The sequence below is a fragment of the Paramisgurnus dabryanus genome, chromosome 9, assembly GCF_030506205.2.
Source record: "Paramisgurnus dabryanus chromosome 9, PD_genome_1.1, whole genome shotgun sequence".
In the NCBI taxonomy this organism is placed as follows: Eukaryota; Metazoa; Chordata; class Actinopteri; order Cypriniformes; family Cobitidae; genus Paramisgurnus; species Paramisgurnus dabryanus.
Genome location: NC_133345.1, coordinates 32,131,399 through 32,159,397, shown reverse-complemented (window position 1 = coordinate 32,159,397; position 27,999 = coordinate 32,131,399). Strand labels below are relative to the sequence as shown.

Sequence of the window (27,999 nt, the reverse complement as noted above, 5' to 3'; positions counted from 1 at the left end):
ATGTTCATGTCAGAAGGAGGCAAAATCAGTCAGAAGATTAAAGTCTGGTTCACTGATTACTTCAATATTTCCGACTTCCTGGCCATGGTCATGTTCTTCTTCGGGTTCGGTCTGCGTTTCGGAACAAATAACGTTTTTATTGCGGGTCGGATCGTTTACTGCTTGAACATCATCTTCTGGTACGTGCGGCTGCTGGACATTCTGGCCGTCAATCAGCAGGCCGGGCCGTACGTCATGATGATTGGAAAAATGGTGAGGTTTCCAGCCCTCTGTTAAACCCAAACCCGTTGGTCTGTGATTTTTCCCTCACCTGCAGTCTTTTATTGTTTCGGTCAAATTGAAAAGTTTTTTTATCGCTGTATGTTTCTGCAGGTGGCAAACATGTTTTATATCGTTGTGATTATGGCTGTTGTATTGCTGAGTTACGGAGTTCCTCGTAAAGCCATATTGTACCCAAACGAGGAGCCCTCGTGGACTTTGGCCAAAGACGTGGTTTTCCAGCCGTACTGGATGATGTATGGAGAGGTGTACGCGTATGAGATTGACGGTATGAACGCATATCTTACATTTGAGCTGAAGGTTATTATGGCCCAAGCACCGAAGGCACATAAGCACCTACATTACATTACATTACATTTATGCATTTGGCAGAAACTTATGCGTCATTACAAGTTATACATTTTTGTCAGCATCTACTTCCCCTGGGTTTAAATGCAATGCTCTACCATTGAGCTATACAAGAGCACCTGTTGAAACTTATTGTACCACCAACAGTCCTGGGTTCAGTTTAAAACACTAGTAAAGCATTGCATTAGTAACACAAAGACCACAGGTTCAGTCCCAGGAAACACGCAAACGGATAAACTCTCTTTAAATGAAAGCGTCTACTAAATGTTTTAATTTACATGTATATCTTTACCCGTTTTGGTGCATATTTATTATATTCAGAACAAAAATCCCAAACATCATCCTGGATTTTTTCCAAAACACATGAGATGAAACAACTTGTGTGGACTCCAAACAGAAACTGAGGCAGTAGGAGTTTCAAATGTTTTGGCATCATTTCCACCGTGACCTAATAATACAACATAAACTCGTTTGTTGTAATGTTGCAAATAATGGTTAAACTAACAACACTGGGTCGCTATAACTAGGGTTGCAGAATTCTGGGAATTTATATTTTATAATTTTTTTTATTTAATATATGGGAAATAGTGGGAATAAACTGGGAATTTGAGTTGTCAATAACAGGGAACTTAAATGTTGTTAGGGTTAATCTTGCATCATAATTTTGTTTTAAACATCAAGATTTAAAGCACTTTGAGTTGTATGTCTCCCCTGCACATTGATCAGTCACATGCACACAACACAGCGCTTACTGAAGTGAGGCCACACCCCCTGCATGTACTTACATTCATTCATAACATGCACAGATCATTTCTTCAATCCTGCACACATAATAATGTGTGAAAAATCCTCCATATATCACTTCAGGGGAATTCCTCTCCATTTTCCAGACCTTAACTACCACAAAGCCACACTTGCTGCATTTGTGCCCGAGGACTTCATCAAGTTAATTGGATAAACCTATTCGACCTATGGAATTATAGTTTAACTAGCAAATACCTAAATTTGTTTATACAGTAGCTAACTAGCAAGCCTGTAAATCAGATATCTAAATGTAAACTAGCACTGTTATAATAACTATAATGATGTTTATCAAGCTTTTGTGTTACTCAATGAAGTTAGTTCTACTTACAGTTAAATCAGTCAAGACCTCATTTTATAAATGTGTATGACCTTGCATGCATGACCTGCTTATGACCAAACAAAATGTTTATTTATGTTTGAATATTAGATAGTTTATATAAATTTCTCTAAATGTCCAAATAATTCCCATAAATTCCTGTTATTTTTCCAATTTGGAATATTTACAAAATTCCCCAGATTAAGTTCAAATCTACCGGAAAGTTTCCATCGCTTTGTAACCCTAGCCTTTAACTCAACCGGTTGAGAAATCCTGCATCGTGAGGTTATGGCTGCATTTGCCTCGCATTAACATTGTGAATATTTGTTTCATTTAATCACGTGTCATATGCGTTTATCTCGACAGTGTGCTCAAACACGAGCGAGGATCACGCTAAGGAACTGTGTGCGACGGGCGTGTGGTTGACTCCGCTGCTGCAGGCCGTCTATCTGTTCGTTCAGTACATTCTCATGGTGAACCTCCTCATCGCCTTCTTCAAGTGAGTGACCCGACCGTCGGTTTTGCCATGGTTAAGATTGTTATCGCGGTAACTGACCGTGACTGCTTTTTTCTGCAGTAATGTGTACATGCAGGTGAAGTCCATGTCAAACCTGGTGTGGAAATACCAGCGTTACCATTTCATCATGGCATATCATGATAAGCCTGTCCTGCCGCCCCCTCTGATTCTGCTCAGTCATGTGGCGTCTCTCCTGTCGTCTGTCTGCAGGAAGAGGAAGAAGGACAGCAGCACCTACGGGCCAAGTAACAATCCATTCTTGACTTACTCTTCTCTTATACATACAAACACACACATGTTAAGTGTTGCTGATGTGTCTCTACAGAGCTCTTCCTGACAGAGGAGGACCAGAAGAAGCTTCATGACTTTGAGGAACAGTGTGTGGAGACGTATTTTCATCAAAAGGACGATCAGTTTCACTCCGGCAGCGACGAGAGAATCAGACTCACGTCTGACAGGTCAGATTCCTCACAACATGACATGTCAACATGTAAAGCACAGGCCAGACTGGACCTGTAAATTTTCCCTCCTGTTTCATTTATGTCTTAAAAAAGATTTTCAGTTCATTTAGAAAGTGCACCAAAATAATCACATGACAATTGATGCTTTGCATTTATTCAAAACACTTAAGCCAAGACAGGACCTTAAACTTTCTTTAAATGTTAAAGGTGGTCTTCAAACCACAACTACATTATGACCAGTGTTGAGTGTAACTAGTTACTAAGTAATTAGTTACTGTAATTTCATTACTTTTTTCTTGACAAAGTAAAGTAAGGGATTACTCAGTAATTTAATGATCCTCACTATTAACTAGTTGGTTATTAGCATTAATATTACTGAGATATTGGCTGTTTTTTAATACTTATAAAGCAGATATTACTGCTTGATTCTGCAAACCCGTATTCTCCATCATTAATCCTATCAATCCTTAAACTTAACAACTACTTTACTAAGTATTAATGCGCAGTAATTAGGAGTATATTCAGGCAAAAAGAGTTCATAGCTAGTTAATAGTGAGAATTAGACTTTGAAAAACAATAATTGATGTACTTTTATATGATTTATTCCAGCCGTTTCAAGGCTATCTTTGTATCATACACTAAATAAGATTCAGAAAGAAATTAGTAATAAAGTCTATAAGTACTTTTTTGAGAGAGTCATTTGTACACTCATTTAATTACATGATTGTAGATGAAATTAGAATCTAGAAATGAATGACTTTATTGATTGACTCAACACTGATTGTGACCCAATTAAACGGTTTATGTGCGTTTGTGTTTTTAGAGTTGAAACGATGTGCGTACAGCTGAAGGAGGTTGGGAACAAAGTGAACTTCATCAAGCGATCTTTGCACACTTTGGACTCTCAGATCGGGCACTTGCAGGATCTGTCGGTGCTCACGGTGGACACGCTGAAAGCCCTGACGGCCCAGCGGGCATCCGAGGCCAGCAAAGTCCACAACCAGATCACCAGAGAGCTCAGCGTCTCCAAGAACCTCGGGCCCGGCCCGTCTGACGTCGCTGGTCCATCGAAATCGAACGCCTTGGTGCGGTGCAGTGTGGGTTTCCTGCCCCCCGTGGCCAGCATAGCCGACTCCCTGTTTGGGGGCGGGGCCAAAGACCGAACGCCGCAGCACCGCGGTACGGAGCCTCGTCTGAGCTCAGAAAGATCGGCTTCGGCTGGATTTTCAGGTTTCGCCTCACCGCAGACGCGCTCGCTGATGGATTCTCACGCAAACTCCCCTCAGCTGCGTCTGCGTGGACGATCTCTGCGCGAGGGGAACGCCGGCCGACTCGAAGACGCCAGTCCCTCCGGTCTCGTCAGCGCTCCGGCCGGCACCGCGACGTTCTTCGTCAGCACCCCCACGCAGCTCACTGACTCGCAGTCCGCCGTGCGCTCCTATATGGCTCGAGCGCAGACGCCTCCTCGCACTGCGCAGACAGAGCTGCCGCATGCCACCGTGGAGTATGGGGCGTTTGTGGGTGAGTATGAGGAGGAAGATGAAGTTGTTTATAGGAACAGTGATGAAGGCGACCCAGTGGTGGTCGTGTGTGAGCCGGAGTGTCAGGGATACGTGAATCCTGCCTTTACTGATGATGATGAGGTTAGAGTAGAGGAACCCATGACCACCGATCAGCCCAACAGAAACACACAACTCCCGGGCCTCCCTCGGGCTCCTGATAATCAGCTCCGGGAACCCCGGCGTAGCGCACCGTTCCAGAGAGCGGCCCGCTGCAGGCGTGCGGTGCAAGGACTCAGGCGGAAACACGGAGGTTTGGGTTCGGTCCGGTTTGGCCTGTTGGGGACGTGTGACACCTAACTGTGACCCCCTGCATGCCCATATGTGTGTGTGTGTTAGAGAGGGTGAGACGGGTGTCTCCATCTGTCGGTGGTTTGTGAGAGGTGGAATCTGAAACGGTGGTCGAGGACACCGAGTGTTTTTTGTGTTGTATCGTTGGGCTAGAGACTAACCCTGGGCTGGTGCTGGTGTCTTAGAGACCTCACGTAATCAAAAACAATTTTCAAAAAAAAAACCTCATCATCTCTTGTCTGTCATGTTGTCTGAGAATAATCTTGGACTGATTTTAAAATGTTCTCTAAAGGTCACAAGGATGAGCCGGAGGGTCAGAGGTCATTCCCGAAGGAGGTTTCAGCTGGTGGCCAGCAGCCGAGTCCATCCAGGAAAGATCGAGATGCGGTCAGTGTAGATTTGATTATTGTTTGTCTGTTTGAAGATTTCCTCTTAATGATGTTGATGATTGATCAATGTTCAGAATGACTGCACACGCTCAGTCAAAGACAATCATTTGTGTGTGTCTGTGTTTGGATGAAGGCGGCGTTACAGGGTCACATGCGGACAGTGAACTCGTACGCCGGTTTCACCGAGTTTGACAGAAACCCTTCGTTCTTGCATCCAGAGTCCAGTGAGTATAAATGTTACACAACATGAGTGTGAACACTTCAAATATTAACCTTGTTTTAAGACATCACAATGCCAGGCCGCTGTCACATCGTTCACGATGAAAGATTAACGGTTTTAAAGCAAAAGATTTCTGCTGTATACGTCATCATATCTTTAAATCTATTTGACAGAAAAGCAGCACAGGAAAAACACTTTTTACACACATTTTGAATCACACGAGGTCCTCAGAGGAAGTTTCTCGTATCATTTGTGTACAAAGCGTAAATGCTTCTTATCCTCGGTGTGTTTCAGCGCTCAGTAAACAGGAAAAGAATCGAGTTTCATTGGAGGACATCTCACGACATGAGGATCTGTCAGCTGCAGTGCTATTGGTTAGTCAAACACACACACACAGCACAGCATGATAACATCTGAGATTAAATAAAACAACATTCACACACAGACACACATTAATGCAATGAACTCTCTGTCATTGATCCTCAGGGTAAATCGGTGCAATCCAGCAAACTGTAAGTAACTGCACCGTGTGTGTGTGTGTGTGTGTGTGTGTGTGTGTGTGTGTGTGTGTGTGTGTGTGTGTGTGTGTGTGTGTGTGTGTGTGTGTGTGTGTGTGTGTGTTGGTCTATGTGGTTTACGGGGATAGTGTATAATGACATGTTTATTACACTATAAACACAGGAAGTGTCCTCATAAACTGAAGGTCTTAACAATCAAACTAAATGTTAGTTCATCATCAATTAAAGACTGTCAACAGGTTTTTGTGATGGTTAGGGACTGGAGTAGGTTAGAGGTACAGAATATACAGTTTGTACAGTGTCCCCGTTAACCACATATGCCAACGTGTGTATTTGTGTGTACCTGGTAAACCCTACAGATTGTAATACCAGTCATTCATTGACCTTTGAACTTTGGACGGTTTTTTGTCCCCATGAGGAAACAAGCTTATAAATCTAATTTGATGTTTATTTGTTGAATATGCAGAAATGTTTCTGTGAGGGTAAATGCCTGGATATTGTTCAGTTTTTAAATGTTTTGTCATCTGATTAGTTTGCACACCGCTGGGTGTTTTTGACCAGGTTGCACTGCACTTTTTCATTTTTTTGCAGTAATTAGATTATCCACAAGGTGCCCTGTCCACACGTTGTACACATCCTGTACACATTCAAGTCAAATGAAGTATGCTTTGTAGGCTATAGGTGTGTCCTAGTACGGCTACTTATACTTTGCCCTAATAAGATTTAGGGAAAGGAGATAGAGAATACAGCTTGTATAGTATTAAAACAATTATGAAAAGTGAAAACACAATATTAAAGGGTAAGATGTGAAGTAGAGTAAATATTGTGTGTCTGTGAGATCTATAATAAAGGATTTTTCTTCTTCTCTTTAGGAGTACAGGAGACGATGTTTTAAATGGTAATTGAACTTCTGTCACATTTAATTCAGATTCAGACACAATCTACTGAACCCAACATGACCGCAGTCTGTCTGTATGTGTGTGTTTCAGCTGCTGCGGGTCTGTACGCCGCCCGACACCTCGGTGCACGCAAGGACTGTAAGTCTGAAACTTTATTATTTTTTTAAATAAAAAGTCATATAAATAAACCATAATCAAGTCATGTCTTGAAAGGATTCATTTCAGTATAGTAGTATTTATTTGTTTGTTTGTTTGTTTGTTTGCATTACATTACATTATTAAAGATTGGGGGTTAATTGTCTTTTTTGTGGTGAACTATAACCTTGATAATATTTCCTCCAGAGATACCGAATGATCTTCATCTTCGTTCCAATGGTTTTGTCTCGGTGTTTATTTTGACTTTCCCGTCTCTTTCTGTCTGTCTGTGTTTATCTCTGAGCAGCGATCGGTTCTCCCTTCAAGCCCATGGACAGTTATCAGTATTCAGGTCAGTGTTTGTGTCATTTACTGAAACTATATACACATCCTGATCCAAACCCAAGCTGCTAGATTAAACACAGACTCTACTCTACTGTAATGACAGAGTCCAAACATCTCATTTAAGTGGGCGAGACGTGACGGTTTGGGTTTGAAACAGACATGTGGCAGCAGCAGTTGTTGTGATGTGTACTGACATCAGCCCTGTGTGTGTGTTTGTGTACATGTGTGTTAGCGGTGGAACGTAATAACCTGATGCGGTTGTCTCAGAGTATACCATTTACCCCAGTGCCCCCCAGAGGTAAGACGCAGTACTGCCCTCCAATCTCTCTTTCCCATCATGCTTTGCCATTTATTGTTGTCATACAGGGCTGGGCGAGTAGAGATTACGCTGTATGTTTTATAATTTGGTAAATATATTTGCGCAGTGATGCACGAGTGATAAAGTAAAAATAAAGCTTAAATCATGTAAGTAACGTTTAAGTGCGTATCAGTCACAGTTGTGCATGTATTGGCTATTTTACAACACTTAGCTTATATTTGTTGTTATCTTTGATCTGTCCTGTCGTTTATCAAGTACAGAAAGTCTGGATTGTCTGACATGTAGCCATTAGCACATTGTTTTATAACAAAACCTTTTATAATATACTGTTAGACTGTGAAATAAATATACTCGTAGCATGTTTGAGTTATGCCGCCCATCCCGGTTTGATGTTTTGTATTTCTTTTCATTGTGTTAACGGATATAAACTTGCCAGACGCGTGACGTTCTCTCACCCGTTCGCAGGTGAACCCGTCACCGTGTACCGACTGGAGGAAAGTTCTCCCAACAGCATCAATAACAGCATGTCGTCGTGGGCACAGCGTGGTCTCTGCGCAAAGATCGAGTTCCTCAGTAAGGAGGAAATGGGCGGTGGCCTGCGGAGGGCATTAAAAGTTCTCTGCACCTGGTCCGAGTATGACATTCTGAAACCAGGACACCTTTATATCGTCAAATCCTTCCTGTCTGAGGTGGTCAACACCTGGCAAACCCTTTACAAAGAAGAAACGGTCCTGCATCTCTGTCTCAGGGTAAAATGATCACCGGCTCGCACACTGCAGTCTCTTCTGTGTCTTTAATCTCGTTGTGTACACGGAGACTTCTCGTATTTAAATTTTTCATTGTGTTTGTGTTCGGTCTTGATAGGAAATTCAGCAGCAGAGAGCAGCTCAGAAACTCACCTTTGCCTTCAATCAGATCCGACCAAAGACCATCCCATACTCACCCAGGTAATATATATATATATAGCATCTAAGTGAAGACCAACACGTAATGATCCTCATTTACAGCCCTGGGTTTTTTATTTTCTCTTAGGTTCTTGGAGGTTTTCCTGCTGTATTGTCATTCTGCGGGTCAGTGGTTCGCTATCGAGGAATGTATCACCGGAGACTTTCGCAAGTTTAATAACAACAACGGAGATGAAATCGTTCCCACCAACCTACTGGAAGAAACCATGCTGGCGTTCAGTCACTGGACGTATGAATACACGCGAGGAGAACTGCTTGTGCTGGATCTGCAGGGTTGGACTCTTTAAGTTTTAAGTCTCTATACTGATGCTTCAATAGTATCATAATAATAAAAACATTTCCCATAGCACTGTAAAATGTACAGTATATTTAAATAAAGTACAAATATTTGTTGACCCAGAAAAGACCCTAATGCATTGCCAGATTTTGTCACTTATTTTATATCAAACATTTTATCTTGGAGAATTCACATGCGTGCTTTAAAGAAAGGAAACAAGATATAGACGCATGCTTGAAACAAACTAAAGCACAGTGTTGGGGAAAGTTACTTTTAAAAGTAATGCATTACAATATTAAGTTACTCCCCCAAAAAGTAACTAAGTAATGCAAAGTTACTTGGAAAGTAATGCTTACGTTACTTTTGCGTTACTTTTTCTTACTTGGCTGAGGCTTGATCTCTTTCAGGCCTTGCAGGTGTTTTTTATGATCGCAAAAATTTCAAGCTCTGGCCTGCCATCTCCATTTCTGACTTAAACTGTTCCCGCTCAGGTGCACAGAGTGCATTATTCTATGTTAATATGTTCAGTTTAATTCAGTACACTATTTTATTTTTAAATTAAATTAATTAAACTGAAAAGTAACTTGCATTACTTTTTTTAAAAATTAACTCAAATATTAATGTGTAAATTTATAGATTAATGCGTTACTTTACTCGTTACTTCAGAAAAGTAATATTATTACGTAATGCGCGTTACTTGTAATGCGTTACCCCCAACATTGCTAAAGCAGATGATTTGTCTGTATTTCTTGTTTTGTGATTGGCTGGTGACTCTCTCTCTCTCTCTCTCTCTCTCTCTCTTCAGGGGTGGGTGAGATTCTGACGGATCCGTCAGTCATTAAGAGCGGAGAGAAAGGGTGAGTTCTGTTCTGATGCATGTAAGCTTATAGAAGAAACAAACATCTCTTATTTAGTGTAGCATCTACAGCCATGGAAAAAATGAAGAGACCATTACAATTAGAGCCCGACCGAAAAAGGATTTTGAAGGCCGATACTGATACAAATGTTTTTGGTTTTAAAATCCGATATTCCGATATATCGGCTGATATTTTTTCCCCAGAAACGCGCCACAAAACATTAAAAGATTTCCCAAACATTAGTTATTTGTAGTTATTTATGAGTTTTAACTAAAATAATGTGATTTTAAAAAGAAACTTGTTTCTTTTATTGTCACAACAGAACAGAGGAACATCAAAATATATTAAAGTTCTGATAAATAAAATGTATAAAAATACAAACTTAAGATATAAAATGTAAAGGCAACAACAACCAAATCAAAGTTACCAGTTTTAAAAGACTTCATTCATAAATATAACTTTGAATAGGACTGGAGACAAATTCTGTTAAGTTCTGATAAATAACAACAACAGCAAAATATAAATTGCTGATCACTTGACTCAGGCAGTGGCTAGATGCCAAAATATGGACCCCCACCAGCAGCTACTGGTTCAGAGCACTCTGTCAAAAACACCAACAGTGAGGAAATCTAATGAAGGCTGTTTTGTCCGTTTTTTTTTTTTTTAATATTCATTTATCGGCCATTATGAATGCCGATACCGATAGTTTGGAAAATGCCTAATATCGGCTTGCCGATATATCCGTGGGGCTCTAATTACAATTTTGCCTTTAATCATTATTTCTAGATGTATTCTGATCATTTCTGTCCAGTATCTAATGAATTTCAACAAAAGCAAACCTCAGGAGTGACAAAAGTCCTATTCAGACGGGATTAGTTTTCCATAGGGAGGTGGGGTAAAGCAATTTATATCAGAGCTTCCCTGCGATTTTAGTCCTGTCCGAATGCTCCATGTCAGTAAAGATTACGGTGACTTTTACCTTCGGTAAAAAGGTTTGGAGAAATTACCTCAGGTAATACTAATCCTGTGTGAATAAACCAGCTGCAAATATACTCAATTTTGTTTCTTTCAAACATTAAAGTGCTTAACGAAGCATTCACTTGCGTTCTAGGCAGAAAAACAAGCCAGTGGCAAGTCAGTTCCTGAATAACACGACACAAACTTAAAAAAAAGTCAAATTCACTTCTCAGAGTCACAGAATTGTTCCTGAAACTGACGTTTCCCCAAACTGAAATTAATCAGTGTTTCGAGTTTCCTTGTCTGTGTCATGAGCCCTTTTCACACAGACATTCCAGAAAATACACGTAAAATGCATCCTGGATTTTTCCGGAATGGTTAGTTTTTTTTCGTTCACACTGCCAAGATTACACGGCATCTGATGGTCCCGGAAAGACACGTGACCTCTTGAAAGTCCCGCCCTCTCTTCTACGCAGCATCTGAAGTTTGCATATTTTTTATTATTTCTCTCTCCAGAAACCACTCGCGTGCATTTTTGTTTATGATAAGACTATAAAGGAGCGCGTGAATGCACAGTTCTATTCTGGTGAATGATCTCAGCTTCAGAGTGGATATTTGACGAGCTCCCTGATCTCTGCTTTAATACAGTTTTCAGACATTTCTCATCGTGATTGTTTATATGCATTTAAAACCCGCATTTTGAAGAGCTGAACGATATATATATTGGTGGGATGACGCGCGGGTATTTTCGTTTATTATAGCTCAAATGAGCACGTGACGCGATATTCTTTTATGCTGCTGAATGATCTCCGTTTCAACGCAGTAAGTAACGAGCTAACTTACCTGATATCCGCTTCAGTCTAGTATGCTGACATTTCTCGTAGTGAATGTTGTAAATCCCTCATTTTAAAGAGTTGAACCAACTTCATGTTGCCATGACACGCGCGTCCTCACTACGGCACGTGCGTCATTGTTTATGCGTCTCATTTATCATTTCCTGATAACTGCTTCAATCTAGTTTGCAACATTTCTCGTGGTGAATTTTTATATGCATGTTATCTCTCATTGTAAGGAGCTGAACCATAACTTGTGTTGTGATGATGACGCGTGCGTCCTCACTTCGACACGCCCATTATGGCATTCTTGCGGCTTTCTGTTCACACAGAGTGTTACCCGCGTATCTTACTAGGTCCTCTTTCCGGCAACGATCCCAGAAGATTAACGGAACGAGTTTTTGTTCACACAGACGCTTGTCTGGCAATTTTATGGGTATTTTCTGGGACCAGAGGTCTGTGTGAATGGGGTTATGATGTTTGCACGTGTTATGAGGAAACAAGGTAATGTGCATGTGATGACGAGAGAGGTGACGCGCTGCGTAATCCAGTTAATAATCCAGTTAACCGTTCTGAAGGTTTTACTGAGATTTATAATCCGTGTGAATTGACCATCAATATTACAGACAAACTGTGGTAAACTTACATTATGCCATCTACCCCAGTAAAACAATCCAGTCTGAATAGGGCTAAATTGATTAAAACGCTATAAGAAACACTAACATGGGGGATACAGACTTGGACAAAACACCGGATCAATAACAATCAGAGTTTAATGCTAAAACTCTTCACACCGCTACTGCAGAGATGACACTTTCTGACACCAGTTGAGCTCCGCCCACAAAATACATCATCTCTGTTTGCAAACACACAAATGGTCTATTGATATGCATATATATTTATGAATATTGGGTTATTGTGACAGGTCCTATGATATGATCTTTGGTCCTGCAAACCTGGGAGATGATGCCATACGAAATTTCCGCGCCAAACATCACTGCAACTCCTGCTGCCGAAAACTCAAACTTCCAGGTGAGTGAGTTTGATGATTTAATGAGAGCGGAGCAATGGATTGATTTAGCTTTCTGTATCCATACCTTTGAAATGTCTTGTAGATCTGAAGAGAAACGAGTACACGCCAGATAAACTAGCAGTGCAGCACGACTCGTCCGAGGGTCCGTCCCACTCACCGCCTGCAGGGGGCGCCACTAAAGAACAGCGGCCCTCAATGCATTTAATGCTGTGAGAAAACATACACTGTCCTGAGTAACACATGAAAAAGAGAAACACTGTGTGTGTGTGTGTGTGTGTGTGTGTGCGTCTGTGTGCGCGCGTGTGTGTGTGCGTGCGTGTTGGACCGCTGTATGTTTTTATATGACGTTACATTGATAATGTGTTGCCTCTGAGCAAATGAACAGATGCAATCCAGAGATGTTTTATTAAGTCTCGTGTATAATGGGGATTATCATCTTTTAAGAGTATTTTTTAAAGTTTTTATGTCCATATAAAATTATAACTGGTACAATATCAATTTAAAATAAAGTATTTATTCTAAACAACAAAACGTTGCCTTGTAAAAAATGCTATTAATTTTCAGTGCAATGTTAGTCTCTTACTGGTTTTGAAGAGATCACAGATGATCAGACTTTGTACAGAGCTGAATGCCAACAGAATTTGTTTTGATGTACAGACAACTATACGTGGAGCGCTCGTATGAATGTATTCAAGGTTCATACACGTTCAGATCTCGTGTAGACGATGGGCAGATTGCAATGCAAATGACAGCGTAGTAGTATGTGTGATATATCATTGTGCCGAACACTGAAAGTCCACACAATCCAAACCCAAATCAATAATGTTACAGCTGTACTCTGGTCTGTTGCTGTCGCTGGAGTATTGTGTGAGAGATATCTAGTGTATCTTATAGATACAATCATCTGGCACCAGCTGAAACATGATGCGAATATTTGATGCTGGAGATATTCATGGATCTGTAAACATTTTTTACTGTACATTTAAACAATAAAAGACTGAAAAGCATCCTCATTTGTGTTTCTTATTTTATTTATCATTTGCCATCTTAGCCGAGTTGTGATTATCCAGATGATCTGAGTTCATCTCATTATTATTGAACACTTTTACATTGCAAAGATGCTGTGTTTGATTGAGATCTGGTGACTGCAGTAAAGTAAACTCATCATCGGCTGCACCTGAAATCTCACAGCGTGACAGTAGGCACTGAATTAGATGACGTATTTACTCATCCACCATTTAAACAGTAGGTAGGCAACTATATAGTATGAATATGGATGGTAAGAATGAATTTGGACGTACTACATCCACCATGTTGATGCATCACGTGACATTCGTTGTCATAACAAGAAGTTAGTTGTTGATGGAACTGGAATGACATCAAACTAGAGAATTTAACCTCAAGGAACAGCTTTTTAATAGATGTATAGAATGAATAGAGCTTTCGGAAACGTTCAAATAAAACAATGACCCTCCGTCGTCTTTTCCGTTGGAAAACTCTTCTCACGGGATAGCAAAGTGTCCATCGAATGAACACTTTGGGAACTTGACGGAAGTCGTAGGTCATCCGGGCGTTTTTCGCCTACTGTTTTTCAAATATTTAATAGTATGGAAGTAGGCGGTTCAGATGCCGCCCATGTCATTTTCAAGAAACCAGTTTGAAATAAATTTGAGCTTTGTGACCCGGTGCATTTTCCTACTGGTCGTAGCCGTCAGAAGATGAGTACACAGTTGTCATAAAGGGATCGACATGATCAGCAGCAACAATACTCGGTTAGGGTTCCCACTTTTACAAAGGGGAATCGTATCTTTAGCCCCATTAGTGCTACAATGTACTAACAAATACGTTTACAAAAAGCTCTTGGGTAATGTTAACCAATCAGGAAGTGGGCGGGGCTTTGTCAGCATGACATCACATTAACAAGAGAATCCTAACAGCATGTCTAATACGGGCCCTTAGAGCAATGCTCAGCTGTTAGTAAGGGGCCCAAAGTGTGTCAATAAAATATCCCTTAAACCATCAGCAGTCTGAAGCATTGATCTAAGGCAGGATGAATGTTGTTTACACCAAATTCTGACTCTATCATGAATGTCGCAGCTGAAATCAAGACCATGGCAATGTTTTTCTAATCTTCTATTGTCCAGTTTTGGTGAGCCGGTGTGAATCGTAGTCTCAGTTTACTGTTGTGTGGTAATAATAATAATAATAATAATAATAATAATAATACATTTTATTTGTATTGCACTTTACATTACAGCAATCTCAAAGTGCTACAAAGCATATAATATATAAAAATGCAAGATAAAATAGTTTTTAAAGAGAAAAGCAATCATAAAATAACATTCAGTAAAAAGCTTTCTTAAAAAGATATGTTTTTAAGTTTTTTTTAAAAACATCAATAGTTTGTGGTGCCCTCAGGTGTTCAGGGAGGGCATTCCATAATCTCGGAGCAGCCGATGAGAAGGCCCTACCACCCATGCTGCAGAGCTTGGTTCTAGGGATGTTGAGAGTGTTTGTATTTGCAGATCGGAGGGTGCGTGAAGTGGTGCGATGTGTGAGGAGTTCCTGTAGGTAAAGAGGGGCATGTCCGTGAATGCACTGGTGGGTCAGAAGGGAAACCTTATATTCAATCCTGAATGAGACAGGGAGCCAGTGGAGAGATTTAAGGATGGGGGTGATGTGATCATACTTACGCACCCTCATCAGGATTCTGGCAGCGCTGTTCTGGATGTACTGTAGTCGCTGGATGCTTTTGCCAGAGATCCCGATGAGGAGTGCATTAAAGTAGTCCAGCCTGGAGGAGACAAAGGCATGGACGAGCTTCTCTGCATCTGCCAGGTTGAGTAATGCGCGGAGTTTGGCAATGTTCTTGAGGTGGTAGAATGATGTCTTGCAGAGGTGTTTGATGTGGGTGTCAAAGGTGAGTTGAGAGTCCATTTTAACACCCAAATTGGTGACAGATGTGGAAAGGGTGATGTTTTGGCCTGAGAAAGTGATACTGTTAATAGTTGAAAAGCGGAGCTGATGTGGTGTGCCAATTAAGATGGCCTCCGTCTTTGAGCTATTCAACTGAAGGAAGTTGAGCTTCATCCATGTCTCTATCTCCTCCAGGCATGTGGTCAGTAAGGATGCTGGCAAGGGAGAAGAAGAGGTGGGGGTTGTCCTTAGATAAAGCTGTGTATCATCAGCATAACAATGGAATGATATACCATGTCTACTAATGATTCTGCCAAGGGGGAGCATGTATATGGAGAAGAGTGTGGGGCCCAGCACAGAGCCCTGAGGAACACCGCAGGTGACATTTTGAGTATGTGATTTTGCTTTGCCCAGGGCGACGTACTCGGTTCTGCCAGTCAGGTATGAGATAAACCACTTATGAACATTTTCTGACAGTCCAATTGTGTATTGTAAGCGATGAAGGAGAATGCTCTGATCTACTGTATCAAAAGCAGCTGTTAAGTCTAGAAGGATGAGTAGAGATGGGGAACCGTGGTGTTAGATCAGTGTTTGAAATACTCAGACCAGCTCATCTCAAAATCACCTAAAGGCTCTTTCTTACTTCTTTTTTTTTTCAGTTTTCCATACTTAACCCTTTCTGAAGCTCAGCTTAAACTTGAGTTGCTGCCATGCATTTAGCTGATTAACAATTTAACAAGCAGGTGTACCTAATAAAGTGTAAACCTCTATGAACCAGCAGCATTATTTCTCAAGAAATGTTTTTAACCACAGAATGTAGTTAACCTCCTCTATTTTAAAATGTTGTGTTGTTTAAAGATCTGATGTAGTTTAAACAGAGTTTATATAAGATCATCTTTATCTGGTGACGGTCACTCAGTGCGCGCGAACAGAAGATGAAGACCGACCGGACAAAATGTAAGTTAACGTTACTGTCTTTATTAATGTAACGTAAAGTTACGTACACAATAGGAGTATCACAAACATACTTTAGTCATTTTGATAATCGTGTTTTAAAATAGATTTAAAACTCTTGGATGGCTCACAACTCTTTTGTGAAGCACAGAGTGAAAATTAATACAAAATCTTTAATTGCCCCACATTTAAGTCATTGTGTAATTCATTCACTGCCTCTGATGGTAAACAGTTAAACCAATTTATTCAGTTGTTTTTCTTATGTTTTGTTAAGTTTCAGACACTCACCTCAGAGAAAATGCCGTTAATCAGATCGACCGAACCAATGTTACTCAAGATGAACATTATAAAACATGTTTTAAAAGTGATATTTATTCTGTCCTGTGTGGCTTTCATTTCTAAATAGACTGCTTCAACCCCCCCCCCCCAAAGGCCACACCCACTTCAGTCCCTCATTTCATTAAACAGATCGTAAGGTGATTTTATTTACATAAATCTTAGGGTTTTTTATTAAAGGGGTGGTGTGACATCCAAAAAGGTACTTTTTTACAATGAAATGGAGATAATGAATAATAATAGATGTGTGTAACGCAAGACTGTTTGATTAAAGACTTTTTTACTTTTAAAATAGTTGATTCGTTGTAGTTTGTGATTCTTCTCGATTCTTTCTTTTATTCATTAAAGACCTTAGGTCAGGGTTTCTCAAATCTTACCGTGGAGGGCCGGAGCACTGCATAGTTTAGCTTCAACCCTGATCAAACACACCTGAGCAAACGTATCAAGGTCTTCATGATCATTAGACAATCACAGGTGGATTAGTTTGATCAGGGTTGGAGCTAAACTCTGCAGTGCTCCGGCCCTCCACGGTAAGATTTGGGGAACCCTGCCGTAGGTACATAAATACATAACGCTTATATTCACGTGATCTGAATGAATCCCTTTAGACACTTTTGTTTTTAGTAAGCAGAACGTTTCTCTTGAGTGACATCTCTCAGTTTCTAGAGAATTCATCTTAAAGGTCAAAAAATTCAGACATTTATTCATTTGGCAGATGTTTTTATCCAAAGCGCCTTACAGTGAATTACAAGGTACACATTTTTATTAGTAGCCTGTGTGTGTTCCCTGGGTTCAAACCCATGACCTTCTATACAGAAACACTAAACAAGACTCAAGGCACGAATCTGTTTGTGTATTTTATTGAAGCAGTACATTTGTAATGATTTAAGGGGTTTATAGACCAATAAATGGATTTGAAGAATGAACATCATAATATAAGAAACGAGATGAGAAAATCAATCAGACTCATGCCAAACATCATGCTACAAATAAAAGATCATGTTAGTGGATAGTGTGATACTGTGCTAACGTTTGGTCATTTAAAATACAAGCTTAATATAAAGCAGCTTTAACTTTGAGTAATATTAGTAGAGAGAGAGAGAGAAATAATCACAGTTCAGTTTGGATTATATAATAAAAGTCCCTTCAGAGGGATGTGTGCTAATGATACTCCAGGGAAATTTATCATCAACTGTTGTAAATTAGCAGTCGTTCAGGGTTTGTAACAGTCCCATGTTAGTTATTGCGCTGTATGATGTCATCACCGGTGCATGTCTGTAAATCACACATCAATGCATCTAAACGTGTGCGTGTGAATGTGAGTGTTTGTTCAGGGAGACTCATTGGTGGTTTGTATGAAGATGATGGAGACAAATTGAGTTGTTTATCACCAAGATGATTTAACTCCTTTAGGTCTGGAATTAGACCCGATACACATACTGCAACATTTGGTCACTATAAATAAATAAATCATCTTCCTAAGTGCACACCTAAGCTATTGGATTATACGGTGTGTATATGTGTAGATATGTATTTATATATGTATGTGTGTGTATTGACACACAATCTCTCAGTAACATCTGTCTTCATATGACGTTAGCAGATAGATGCTCTGAATATGAGACCTGAGTCTGTGTGTCAAAGCCCTGCTAAAGTCCAACACAACGCTGCTGACAGAGAGAGAGAGAGAGAGAGAGCGAGACAGACAGAGAGACGTTCATTCAGCCAAAGTTTCCATCAGTCTTCACGTGAAGGCTTCGACCTCTGACCTCAGTGTTATGTCAAATGTGCATCGGTCACCTCAGGTTAACCCATTGGTTTCATCACAGGGATGAGTAAAAGAAGATGTAGGCGGCCGCAGAGCGAACAGAGGAGGGCGAGATATCAGACACCTCGTGATCATCAAACTTGAACCAGCGCTGCTTGATGGGGTTCTTACAGTATGCGGTGTAATGACCTCCGTCCAAACCGCCGTAATGATTCTGAAAACCAGAGGAACGCAATCACACAGGAGTCTGAAAGCGATGGGTGTTTATGTTTCTGTGATGTTGTGCGTGCGTTTACTCACAGACACGGCGTACAGGCTGTATTTCTTCAGGTTGGGTTTGGGTCCGATCACGTACTGCGACAGGTCCAGGTTATCCAGCGGGAAATCCACCAACGTCTGTAGCTTTTCCCGCCACCGGCCGTCGTACTTGAACCTTGTAAAAGCACAACAACAAAACAAGAGTTTCAGTATTTGGATTTGGGATATTAAACTCCTAAAATAAGAAAGTAAAAATTTTCCACACCGTTTCAAGTGGATGAGTAAAATCGGAGGAACTTTCCAGATCTGCATTTTCTTGATGGCGTCGCGGTGCGTTTTACAGCGTCTGCAGTAGAAGCGGTTGCTGTCGGTCAATCGTTCCTCTTTCGAGAAGAGTTTCAAACAATCCTGTAGGAACACACAACCAACAACCGTAATGAGCACCCTTAAACACCAAAGAAAAGACTGTTTTGATTTACATTGACTACTGACATCAGACTGACGCAATGATATTTAGCCAACCAGATCAGAGCATTTTCTCCAAGTCAACCAAAATATCAAGACTTTTTGTTAACATTCTTTAGCTTTCCAGTGAAGTTGGTCAAATAATAATAATGACTTGTGCTCCTGTATAATAAGGAGAACCATCAGGAAATGAAAACAGAAATGTTAAACGGAAATGCCCTTTAAAATGCCTAATTTAAACCTGCATTTGTAGTTCAATTTATAAATCCAGTTATTTATTTCTCTTTTTAAATCGCTTTTTGAAATACATTTTGAAATTCCATTATTTAATTAAGAATTTGTAAATGCAATTTAAAATGATGAACTTATTGAGTGTTTTATGTTGTTTTTGTAAATTGTTATATTCATTTGAATTAATGGATTAATATTTAATTTCTACTTTATTTTTATAATCTCACTTTTTATTGCCTAATAAAATGTTATATAATGATTTTTTTTGTAACTTTGTCTATTTATTTATAGATGAATTAATGATTTTTTAAACAAATGTATTAATTGCTATTTTTATTGTCCAGGTAGTTATTAAATATTGAAGTTCTTTATTACATTTTGCATGACTCTTGTGGTCCTCCATACAGTGGTACGGCATTGGAGAGGCAGCAAAAAAGGTAGTGAGTTCAAACCAAGAAACCGATAAAAAATCCACTGTAAGTCGCTTTGGATGAAAGCATTCACCAAATGTGTAAATGTAAACTTTGTAATGAAAAATGCACAAAGGAGAGAGACTTAAAAAACATCTAACCATTACATCATAAAGCTTAAAATGTCTCTGTAGCTGCACTTCTGTTACAGATTTGCACAAAACGTTAGCGTTATTTTCAACATTAGGGTTATTTTCGTAAATGTCGACAAAAGACTATTGCAAAATGACGGCGTTACCTTTAATCAATCATATGCAACTAAAATGCCTCTCGTGAGTCATTTCAAACATCACGTTGACTGATGTTGGTAGGTTTACTAATATCACATCCACCGCACTAGGCATTATTTTTAACCGAAGAGACGTAAGAGTATTATCCAAACATGAATACCAAGAAAAGCCCCTTATACTTAGGAGCAGCAACGTATTGAGGGGTTTTGAGAGGTTTGACTTCATACCGCATCATCTTCAAATAATAATCGATTGTTATATATATTTTGTTATATAATAATCGTTTTGATTGCAGTTTTGTGTAATACACCTCTTCCGAATTGCCTGACAAACCACCTCAAGTTAGCGTAAAGCATTTATGCAATATATTGGAGTTTTGCGAAATTACATGTTTCCATTTGGCCGTATTTTCAATTTGCAATGTGAATTTGCTCAATTTAAAGGGTAATGGAAACGCAACTTTTGATGTTCACAACTAACAGCAACACAAAGACAGAAGCGAGTGTTATATTGACCTGTAGCGAGCACTTGCTGCTGGCCGTCATCTCCAGCGTGAGGTACATGAAGGTCTCGAAGGTGCGAGATTTGTGTTGGCAGCTCATGCACTGAACTGTAGATTTAAATTGACCCTGAAACAGAGCTACGATGATGGACTCGTTCAGCAGCTTGTGTTTGGACCAGGCCAGATCTGCAGCGCTCACGTCGTCCAGGTGATCGATATCCTCTTCCTTATAACCCCTGCGTTTATTCGCCTGAGAACAAAACACAGCGGGCAGATGAGGACTTTAAAAGCAGAGATGAAAGGTTTTGGTAAAGATACTGAACGCAATCGATCCTCATTTAAAACCTTGTTTAGATCCTCGTGCAGTCCGTCCATGAGGAACAGCAGGAGCTCCTGGGAATCTTGATGCTCGTAGCTGGAAAATCTGTTGTTGATTTTACAGACGGTGCCTTTAAAATCTTGAGGACTGATGCATTTATATTGTCCTGACCACAGAGCCTTCATGACCACACTGAACTCATCGGCCACTTCCCCTTTATGACCCAGAATATTGGCCCTTACAAAACACAAACAAATGCTTTTCTCTTTCTCACTCTTTACAATCAATCATCCAATCAGATCACAAAATTCTGGTCACTTAATTATCCCTAGAATATCAAAAGTGTCTAAAGGTGGTAGATCCTTTTCCTACTTAGCCCCTAAGCTCTGGAATGATTTACCAAATAATGTTCGAGTATCAGACACAGTCGAGCAATTTAAATCTAAACTTAAGACATTCTTCTTTAACAAAGCATTCACATAAATTGTCCAGTAAAGGTACTTTTCCCGCAGTAGTTATTTTGTCTAGAACAAAGCACTCACATACCTCATATGGGTAATTTACTCTTGCTGCAATAGTTAGCCTGTCTGGAACCGAGCTGAATTAAACCACTATAATGTATGACACTTGCATTACATGCGAACGGCCCCTACGCTAATAGAATTCTGTTTTTGTCTCCCTGTCTCGTCCTCGACCCCGAGGACATTGAGACAAACAGACCCAGTTCCTGTTGCTGTGAAGGTCATCGCACCACTGATCTACTGGCTGTCCTTCAACGTGATGCCCAGCCGATGCGCGACCAACGGCCACCGGCTGAACCCGTTTAATCCGCTTACCCGCCTCCTATCCCTACCGTATCTATATATATATATAAATATAAATATTAATCTCTCCCTAGGGTTTTTGTCCTTCTAGGAGTTTTTCCCACCGGGTTTTCTCATAAGGGGGTTTTTTAGTCCCAGGGAGAGTCAGCCAACTTTGGCTTAACTTAACACTTTACTGTATACGTTACATTATTAATATGCACGCTTGTACGGTTTATCCTTAGCCGCTATATTCTACTTCTTATACTATCTATTGATTTTCAGTGTTCTCCTCTACATCTACTCATGTAAAGCTGCTTTGCAACAATTAACAATTGTGAAAAGCGCTATATAAATAAAATTGAATTGAATTGAACAGCTGCTCTAGTGTTGTGTTATTTCAGTGCTGTTTGTGTTGTGTGCTTTTAGACGACAACAGTTACCGGTTAATGTCTTCCTGATAGTAGTTCTTGTTGAAATAATCTGCCATGGCTACGGTGTTACACAGACACTGGAGGATGGAGTTCATGTAGCAGGTGTTGCCAAGGTTACGAAGGCCTGTTAATAACGCCCCCTGACCCCCAAACACCGGGTTCAGATTCCGAATCTTTGCCGCAGACGGACGCGTGATTTCAAACTTATATGCGGCAGCAGTCTGAGGCCTGTGGAAAACAAGCACATTTGTTTAATACGTCTGTGAGGCAGGTGTGTGTGTGTGTGCGTGTTTGTTTAGGTGTACGTACTTGTTTTCTCTGTTTATTTTGGGTATGTCCGCAGGTAAGTTTCTGCTGCTCTCTGCGTTCAGTTCCTGGCTGATATCAGGAGACGAGTACGACCGCTTTAGTTTGGACTGATCTCTTTCCTTGTCTTTGTCGGTGTCTGCGGGTTGCGTCGGCTCGGCTTTGGGCACAGTTGGCGTGATGGACGGTACCTGAGGCGTGTTCACCTCCGGAGGATAGAGATGCACGCGATTGGTGGGAGAGTGGTAGTATCTGTAGGTGCCTGTAACCGTGTCAAGAAACTGCACACAAAAACAGATCAGTGTGAGGAAAAACTGCTGACGACACAACTAACTAGTCTCGCTGTTTGCTCTTACCTTCATCCAGCCATCTGGCAAGCCGGGTACGGTCCGGCCCATCTCCTCGCTCCGTGCTCGTGTCAGAGGCTCCCTCTGTAATACACGTGCATCTTGATATTGTGCGTGTTATATCACTAATATATTATATCACCCTGAATTTTGTACAAATTCAAGTCGTGAACGCACCATTAGGCTTTGTCCGAATACCCACATTTGTAAAGGTTGATGTTTATTCAGTCACAATGTAAGTAATGTTGTCTCATATTATGTGATAAACTTAACCCATACAAGAACAGTTTAAAAAATAAAGTCACCACGAACCTCAAACTTTGCGCCACTATAGCATCGTCCATCACCCCAGTTTAATTTAATATTACTGACCTTCATGTCACTTACAGTGTTGACCGGTGCGGGTAAATCCAGTGACATGCTCTTCATCTGAGCGTCCAGCGGGACGTCCTTCTTTTTGGCCTTCTGGTCTCGTTCAATTTCTTCTTGGTTCTCCTCTTCTGCCTTTTGTCTTTCCAGTTTCTTTCTCTCCTGCTGTTTCTCCTCGCTCTCTTCTCTCTGACGTCTCTCGGCGGACTCTCTCTGCTCTCTCTCTTCTCTAGCTCGCTGTTCTCTCTCTCTTTTCTCCTCTTGAGCTCGCTTTCGTTGTTCCTGCTCTTTACGAGCTTTCTCCATCAGGATGACCGTCTCTGCGTGGATCTCCTTGCGTTCCTCCTCACTCAGTACTGTGGATGAGTCCAGGTTCGGTTTGGTTGAGGAGCTGGGCATCACTGGGCCGTTGTGTGCCGCTGTTGTATCGTTGCTGACTCTTGACGTCAGGTTTACTGCTGGTTTTTTTGAGCGATCGACCTGTGTTTGGGTAGAGATGTTGAGTCAATGTGTGAATGATTGGGTTTTCAGGTGTGTGTCATGAATGAAACTCACTTGTGGAGTGTGTCTGGGTGAGGCAGTGGGTGGTGATGTGACATCTGTGCTGGTAGGAGGAACAGTCTGGTGGAGCGGCGTTTGTCCGTTTAGGTTTTCTGTGGGTTCTACGGGAGGTTCCTGGTCCAAAGTTCTGCCATTGAGCTGTGCCTGGGCTGTGGGCTCTGGATACAAACTCACGGGTTTGGGATCCTCCAGCGAAGGATAAACTAAGTTTACTGAAATCACAGAGCAAGGAAACAAATTTTTACTGATTGTAAGTGAGATGTGCTTCAGAGCTTTTTCTTTAAAAGCCCAAAACAAAACCTTAACTTGATAAATTCCTTTTATTATGGTGTTTTAAGATGTTCATCACCCTAAACCCTTTCCACGTATTACTCTAAACTCACATATACTCACATTGTGGTAGTGCGCTGGTCTCCTGCTGTCTGGGAGGTTTGACTTTAGCGTTGCTGGTGTACATGGGGTAAAAGAGCAGCCAGTTGTCGTATCCGCCCTCCAGCACCAGTGGCTCGCTGCGCAGGATGGTACTGCTGTCCCACTGCAATAAGGCACAATACACAAAGATGTGCACTCAAGGTCATATAAGATACAATGGATGTCACCTGATAGACAATAGCTGCATTACAATACTTGATAGAGAGCACAGGTGTTACAGGATGGGTTACGGGACCTGATGGAGGCCACGAGTTTTACAGAGCCTGATAGAGACCACGAGTGTTACAAGGCTACAAGAATTTAAAATGACAATTTAAAGAAAATGTGATTTTAATAAAAACAGTTTAAACTATGTTTAAAAGAATAAACTACGAGTAAAAGTGCAGTCAGTGTGAAGTAAGGCTGCAGCCATCGATTCTTTTTGTAATCGATTAATCTAGCACTTAATCGACCGACTAATCTGAATTTTTTTGTGTGTTTTTAAACGACCAAAACAAATAATGCATAAAAAAAATGATATAGCTGTAAATTGATCAAGCATTTGACTTTGATTTCTTAAAAAAAGGTATTGATTCCAACTCCAACATTTGGCTCCAAAACTAAGCCTATTTATTGCAGTTTTTACCCATTTAGTGTTTAAGTGCCAATGCCAACAATGTTTTTATGTTTTTTATCTGCCTAGGGACAATAGACGAAAATTAGCTGTGGTGCCAACTCTAGCATATTTATGTGTACTTGTACTGATGTTCATCAATATGCACTGTCCCTATCTAAATAAATAAATAAATTAATTAATAAAGCAATTTAATTTATTAATATGCACAACAGGTTTCATGCTGTTATCTAGCCCTGATATCAAAGTAAATATCTGTTTTATGTAAATTTATACACGTGCAGAATTTACCATTAGGCTACTATATAGATACAAATATCATCATTTCTGGGGTGAGCCTATTTGCTATGGTAACCTAGCAACATGTGCGTGTGCTGTGCGTGAGGAAGAGTGACGCCCCACTTAGACCAGTTGCTTCTTTGCAGTTTGGTACAGCAGAAATACATACATTAACATTCTCCATTCTATAATTATATTCAATTAACATGTCTGTCACGTATTTGGGTCCTAAGCCTTGAAGTGATTTATAAACGAGTAACAATACTTTAAAATCTATTCTATATGAAACAGGAAGCAGTGTAAGGACCTGAGGACTGGAGTAATGCGCTCAGATGATAGAGACCACGAGTGTTACAGGATCTGTTGAAGAGCATACACATGTTACAGGACTTGATGGAGAACACCAATGCTATAGTACCTTGTAGAGAGCATCCTTTAAGCTCTGTAAAGTGGTGCCCAGTTTGAGGTCAGAGATGCCGCTAAACCAGTCCAAAAGAACGACGTAATCCACAAACGCTCGACGCTTCCACTCAGCTAGAGATGCTGCAGGCAACTTCAACTCAATCTGGTTCACCGTCACCCTGACAATTAACATTAAAGTTGGTTTAAATAAACACACCATAAATAGCAGGATCTTAGCACAACATACAGCACTGTGCCAAATGGTGAACGTTACCCCGGGGTGATGGCTTCTTCAGGTACACTGATACACATCTGTGACGGGACGCACATCTGCGACTCCTCAAAGTCATGACTGCTCCGAGCGTCCATCACCAGCACACTTATACTGGTGTCCTTCATCAGACGAAATAAACCTTCAGCGCTGATGCTGCCTGCTGCTGAAGAGAGAAAGAGAGGACATTTAAAGTAAACAAACAAACAAACAGACAACTATGACAAATCCAGCAGCAGGACACAGCGTACCTTTTGCAGATCCAGTCTTCTTGTTATTAAGGTCTTGTTGAACCTGCAGTAAAACACAAAGTCTTCACACTTTACTGCAGTAACCGTACAAGAAATACATCAATTATTAGCCTGTAAAACTGAACATTGATCCATTTGAGTGCCAGCTACTAGTTGAGCTACTAAACCGAGGGACAAAAACATTTGTCAAGTTATTAGGGCACAGTGGCAACTGAAAATTTTAACCAAATATTCACATTTCTACTAAGTAATACACTGTATTACTAATAAATACTTTTATGATAGATGCAGAAAGTACAATGTGCTGTTTTAAATTGTGTCACATTACAAAAAAAGGTCAAATTACTGCTCGCACATGTGTGACTGGATGTAAAATTCATTTGGTGGCAGTCTGGAGCCCTGTGAGTATGAAATATTTTAATTATAGCTGGAAAAGATACAGACAAAACTGTTATTTAAGTTAGGAATAATTGACGACGGGCCATTGAATTATAAGAAAATTTTCAAATTATTCAAAGGACCGGAGTCAATTATTCCTCTTATACCACGGTTACCACAAACATTGCTCTGGTGCCTATTTTTAAGACATTTGACAAGTTAGGTGTGCGGTTATCAGAAATTAATGCATATTACCCACGGAACATTTCTCAGCCAATCAGAATACAGCATTTAACAGACCCGTGGTATAATGCATTGCGAGTTGCAGGTGAAATCTAAATAATTATTGGACCCCTGCATACACGTCGGCTAAAATAAGAAACAAGGACGGATAAACATGTTCATGGTTTTTCATTTAGACATTTGTGAGAGTTGCCCATGAATCACAACCACAATGAAAACGGACGCACGCACCTTCTGAGTGTCCTTATCTGATGTTCCTCTGACCGAATCACGTCCATCTTTCTTTGTCCTGTCTTCTCGTTGACTCTTTTCCTCTTTTCTCTCTTTTTCTTCCAGCTTTTTCCGCACTTCCATTTCTTCATACCTGGAAGGATGACATACACCGGTGGAAGATTAAAGTGTTTATTTAACAGTGAAGGAAGAAGGAGAATGGCATTACACAATACTGAGAGAGAGCGAGAGAGAGAGAGAGAGAGAGAGAGAGAGAGAGAGAGAGAGAGAGAGAGAGAGACACACTGACCGCAGTTTTAAACTAGCTGCAAGTTTCTCTGCTTCTTCGATGGCCTTCTTAAAGCTGGTTGGTCCGAGCATAGACAGATAGAAATCCTGAACACAAACGCAATAATTGATCAGATGATTGACACCAGCACAACATTAAAGAAACACAAACAAGAAAACTATTCACAGACACAATATCTAGCAGAATATTTATGACATGTATTTGCAGTGTGCCTCAAATGATTTTAATACACAGATAATGTTGTGCATTTTAATTCCCACATTGGTCAATTTCAATCTGTCAGAGCTGAAGAAGGCCAAGAATGCACCTGCTGCTGTTTGAAGTCCGGCCTTTTCTTGATAAGGTCATACACGGTCAGATACTTCATATACAGGACATAAGCTTTCTCCTCATCTCGATCAAGACGACACTCCTCAGCCGCCTTGAAGATCTTACATGCACTCTGAACATAGCTGAAACACACACACACACACACACACACACACACACACACACACACACACACACACACACACACACACACACACACACACACGAGGGGTTTTAGCCGAAATGTTAATGTAGTGGGTGGGGTTACATGTTCACTAACATTCAAGATTGTGGTTGTGTGTTGTCTTACTGTCTGGTGTTGGTTTTATCTGGTTTGATTTCTGCCTTCTTGTTCAGTTCCCCCAGTGATGTAGACAGATAAAGTTCCTTCACTCCAGTAGACAGGGACGGCATTTCAGCTCATATTCCTACAGAAACAAACAGATCCATATTATTCTCTGAATAATCACAACAACAATTCAACCCTTGACAGTAATGTTCAGATTAACATCATTGTCATCTTTGGCATTACCTCAGTTCAGACTCAGCTGACCCCGAACACACATCTGAACTAAAATCCGCTCTGAAAATACAGCAGCACGCGACAGAAAGTGAAATTTAATCAGACTTATGACAGTAAACACACTGACAAGTGCTCGATCAAACCCGGAAGTCAGCAGATTCAAACTAGGGAAGCTTTATTTCAACTG

General features: G+C 40.5%; 2 protein-coding genes across 6 annotated transcripts in view; one reads left to right on the top strand and one right to left on the bottom strand.

Moving 5' to 3' along the window:
* trpm7 (transient receptor potential cation channel, subfamily M, member 7) overlaps window positions 1–13,335 on the top strand; it is a 35,807-nt gene extending 22,472 nt beyond the window's left edge. Inside the window, exons 21-40 of one of the 3 annotated variants that reach the window (XM_073815794.1) lie at window positions 1–252; window positions 373–547; window positions 2,114–2,246; window positions 2,325–2,509; window positions 2,590–2,722; window positions 3,549–4,537; window positions 4,868–4,962; window positions 5,098–5,188; window positions 5,479–5,558; window positions 5,671–5,696; window positions 6,575–6,600; window positions 6,692–6,739; window positions 7,044–7,088; window positions 7,314–7,379; window positions 7,866–8,149; window positions 8,265–8,347; window positions 8,433–8,638; window positions 9,448–9,499; window positions 12,215–12,321; window positions 12,405–13,335. In XM_073815794.1, coding sequence (XP_073671895.1) covers window positions 1–252; window positions 373–547; window positions 2,114–2,246; window positions 2,325–2,509; window positions 2,590–2,722; window positions 3,549–4,537; window positions 4,868–4,962; window positions 5,098–5,188; window positions 5,479–5,558; window positions 5,671–5,696; window positions 6,575–6,600; window positions 6,692–6,739; window positions 7,044–7,088; window positions 7,314–7,379; window positions 7,866–8,149; window positions 8,265–8,347; window positions 8,433–8,638; window positions 9,448–9,499; window positions 12,215–12,321; window positions 12,405–12,535 — 3,207 coding nt within the window. In that variant the 3' untranslated portion in view covers window positions 12,536–13,335. Of the gene's footprint in view, window positions 253–372; window positions 548–2,113; window positions 2,247–2,324; window positions 2,510–2,589; window positions 2,723–3,548; window positions 4,770–4,867; window positions 4,964–5,097; window positions 5,189–5,478; window positions 5,559–5,670; window positions 5,697–6,574; window positions 6,601–6,691; window positions 6,740–7,043; window positions 7,089–7,313; window positions 7,380–7,865; window positions 8,150–8,264; window positions 8,348–8,432; window positions 8,639–9,447; window positions 9,500–12,214; window positions 12,322–12,404 lie in introns of those variants that run through there. The other 2 variants (XM_065257963.2, XR_010529061.2) reach the window with 2 other exon arrangements.
* Window positions 13,336–17,372: 4,037 nt separating this feature from the next.
* usp8 (ubiquitin specific peptidase 8) lies at window positions 17,373–27,977 on the bottom strand. Of its 3 annotated transcripts, none has more exons than XM_065257964.2 (19): window positions 27,822–27,977; window positions 27,600–27,717; window positions 27,288–27,432; window positions 26,981–27,066; window positions 26,692–26,824; window positions 25,840–25,882; window positions 25,592–25,754; window positions 25,334–25,496; window positions 23,985–24,126; window positions 23,586–23,803; window positions 23,034–23,510; window positions 22,671–22,745; window positions 22,318–22,595; window positions 22,018–22,236; window positions 20,798–21,008; window positions 20,466–20,702; window positions 18,820–18,962; window positions 18,597–18,729; window positions 17,373–18,510 (listed from the first exon to the last, which is right to left on the bottom strand). In XM_065257964.2, exons 2-19 carry the CDS (start codon window positions 27,701–27,703, stop codon window positions 18,352–18,354), a joined length of 3,129 nt encoding a protein of 1,042 aa, XP_065114036.1. In that variant the 5' UTR covers window positions 27,704–27,717; window positions 27,822–27,977; the 3' UTR covers window positions 17,373–18,351. The 3 variants fall into 3 exon arrangements, with proteins under 3 accessions (XP_065114036.1, XP_065114037.1, XP_065114038.1); XM_065257965.2 differs by having other exon boundaries at window positions 25,592–25,751; XM_065257966.2 differs by having other exon boundaries at window positions 23,049–23,510; window positions 27,822–27,976.
* Window positions 27,978–27,999: the final 22 nt, after the last annotated feature.